Here is a 2,359-nt window from a genome sequence, read left to right on the forward strand (position 1 = left end):
GAACGTGTTAGAGACGAAGAGAAGAGAGAATAGAGAGGTGGAGAAGGAAAAGATGAAGGGGATGTGATAGCGGGCGCAAAGAGGGCGAGTAAAGGTGGATGAACGAGGCGGAGGAGAAAGAGACGAGGAAAAAGGGGGAGAGAGGGAGAAGAGAAACGAATGAAGATGAAGGGAAGTGAGAAAAGAGGAGGAAGAGAAGATAAAAAAAGACAAGGGAGGTTGAAGGAAAATACTGGAGTGCAAAAAAACAATAGGTAATGAAAGAAGAGACAGAGAAGAGAAGAAAGAAAAATGAATAAAGGATGATGAAGGAAAGTGAGTGAAGGATAAAAAAAAGATGGAAGAAAGAAGGGAAGGAAGGAAGATGTATGGAAATGTTGGTGAGAGCAAAAAGATGGCTGATGTGAGAGAGAGAGAGAGAGAGAGAGAGAGAGAGAGAGAGAGAGAGAGAGAGAGAGAGAGAGAGAGAGAGAGAGAGAGAGAGAGAGAGAGAGAGAGAGAAATAAGTGATGGCAAGACCAGTAAACTCGCAAAACACATTTTTTCCCCGACTCTCGTCACACGCGCCCTTCGAACACCCGTCACCGCCCACCTCACCCCCTTCACCCCCTCCAAGGCCTTCCCCAACCACGGGCATGGCACTCCTTCACCCCACCGCAACACACCTTCAGCCTCCCTCAACCCCCAACCCCCCTCAACCTCCGTTCAGCGCCCCCTCTCAAGGCCGGCACCGCCCCGTGATCGCAGGTCCTGACAACGCAGCAAAGGACGGGATTCAGAAACCCTTTGCTCTCACCACCAATATTTTCCAAGGCCACAGAGATGATTAGCCGGGTTCTCAAGGGTGTTTCTCCTGTCAGTAGCGTAGAAACCTTGTTAATTTGACACTAGAACCGTTGAAAAGCCTTTAAAAACCAGTGTTACTTCAACTAGAAGCGTTTCAAAGTCTATACAGGTGCGGGAAGATGTCTTTCAGGATATGGTTCAGAGATCAACGCAGGAGACGCCCCACCCACACCACCTGCCGCGGGAGGAGCAGCACCTGAGCATCCTGAACACCCTGAGCCCCTGGAAGCGTGTTAGAGCACTCAGGAGATCGGCAGGGTTAAGGCGGCGTATTTAACAGGAAGGGGAAATGCAGTGTAATAGTTGTTTAGGCTTAGAGAAAGAGATTAAAGGATTTACATAGGCTTAGGACAGATTTCCATGCATGCTTGAAGGTTACTTAGCGAAGTGTGTGTGTGTGTGTGTGTGTGTGTGTGTGTGTGTCGCCTCCTCGTGCAGCTTCCTAAAGGTGTCTATGCGGCGAGTGTCCTTAAGATGTCCACCTCCTCCTTCGTGTTGATGTTTGTCTTTTTGTTGTCATCGTCCATTGTAACATTCCCTGGGCACTCTGAAGGGCTTGGACATGAGACGCCCTTTGAGATACACACACACACACACACACACACAAATAGGGATAGGGAGACAGACATACAAAGACACTATACAAGAGGACAAAATCATCATCATCATCAACAATAACAACAACAACAACAACAACAACAACAACAACAACAACAACAACAACAACAACAACAACAACAACAACAACAACAACTCCATGAGAATGATGAATGGTAGGGAATATCCTTGTTCTTATTCATGAGTGAGAATAGATAATGGTGTCCTTGTTGTTGTTGTTGTTGTTGTTGTTGTTGTTGTTGTTGTTGTTGTTGTTGTTGATGTTGTTGTTGTTGTTGCTGCTGTTATTGTTGTTGCTGTTGCTGTTGTCGTCCGTTGTGGTGGAGTAAACGAATAAGCAGCGAGAATGAAAGAGACGAGATAAACAACAACATTATCAACAACAACAATAACAACAACATAGACAAACACACACAAGCAGAACAAAGACAAGTAAAAACAGCAACAAAAAAAAAGAAAAAAAAACAAGCAAGAACAAAAACAAAAACAAGAACAAGAACAATAACGGATGCAGAGGCGGTCGGGGAACAAAAAGGAAGACACACAAGAAGCACCACAAAATGAAGAGTGAATGAACTGAATACATGAAAACCTGAGGAGGATTGAGAGATAACACCCCCCCCAATTTCCCTTCCCCCTTCCCCCTCCCTCCCCCAAGAACAATCCATCGCGCCAAGGTTTCCCCATAGATAATTTCCCCAATGAAAAAAATTATTAAGGTTAGGTTTACGTTACTCGACTCTTCCTCCTCTTATTTCCCCCTCTTTTTTTTTTCTTTCTCTTCCTCTTCCTCCTCCTTTCCTTCTTCCTTTTCTGCCTCCTCTTCTTCCTCCTTCTCCTCCTCTTATCTTTCTCTCCTCCTCCTCCTCCTCCTCCTCCTCCTCCTCCTCCTCTC

General features: G+C 45.7%; 1 protein-coding gene across 1 annotated transcript; it reads left to right on the forward strand.

The window, feature by feature from the left end:
- Positions 1 to 509: 509 nt before the first annotated feature.
- On the forward strand, positions 510 to 830 carry LOC135096381 (merozoite surface protein CMZ-8-like). Its single transcript, XM_063997853.1, has one exon. It carries the CDS (start codon positions 510 to 512, stop codon positions 828 to 830), a length of 321 nt encoding a protein of 106 aa, XP_063853923.1.
- Positions 831 to 2,359: the final 1,529 nt, after the last annotated feature.

This window comes from Scylla paramamosain, chromosome 3, assembly GCF_035594125.1.
Source record: "Scylla paramamosain isolate STU-SP2022 chromosome 3, ASM3559412v1, whole genome shotgun sequence".
Lineage (NCBI taxonomy): Eukaryota > Metazoa > Arthropoda > Malacostraca > Decapoda > Portunidae > Scylla > Scylla paramamosain.

What these genes read in the sequence shown, in the direction of transcription:
- LOC135096381 (XM_063997853.1), top strand. Translation starts at nt 510, where the DNA reads ATGGCAAGACCAGTAAACTCGCAAAACACATTTTTTCCCCGACTCTCG.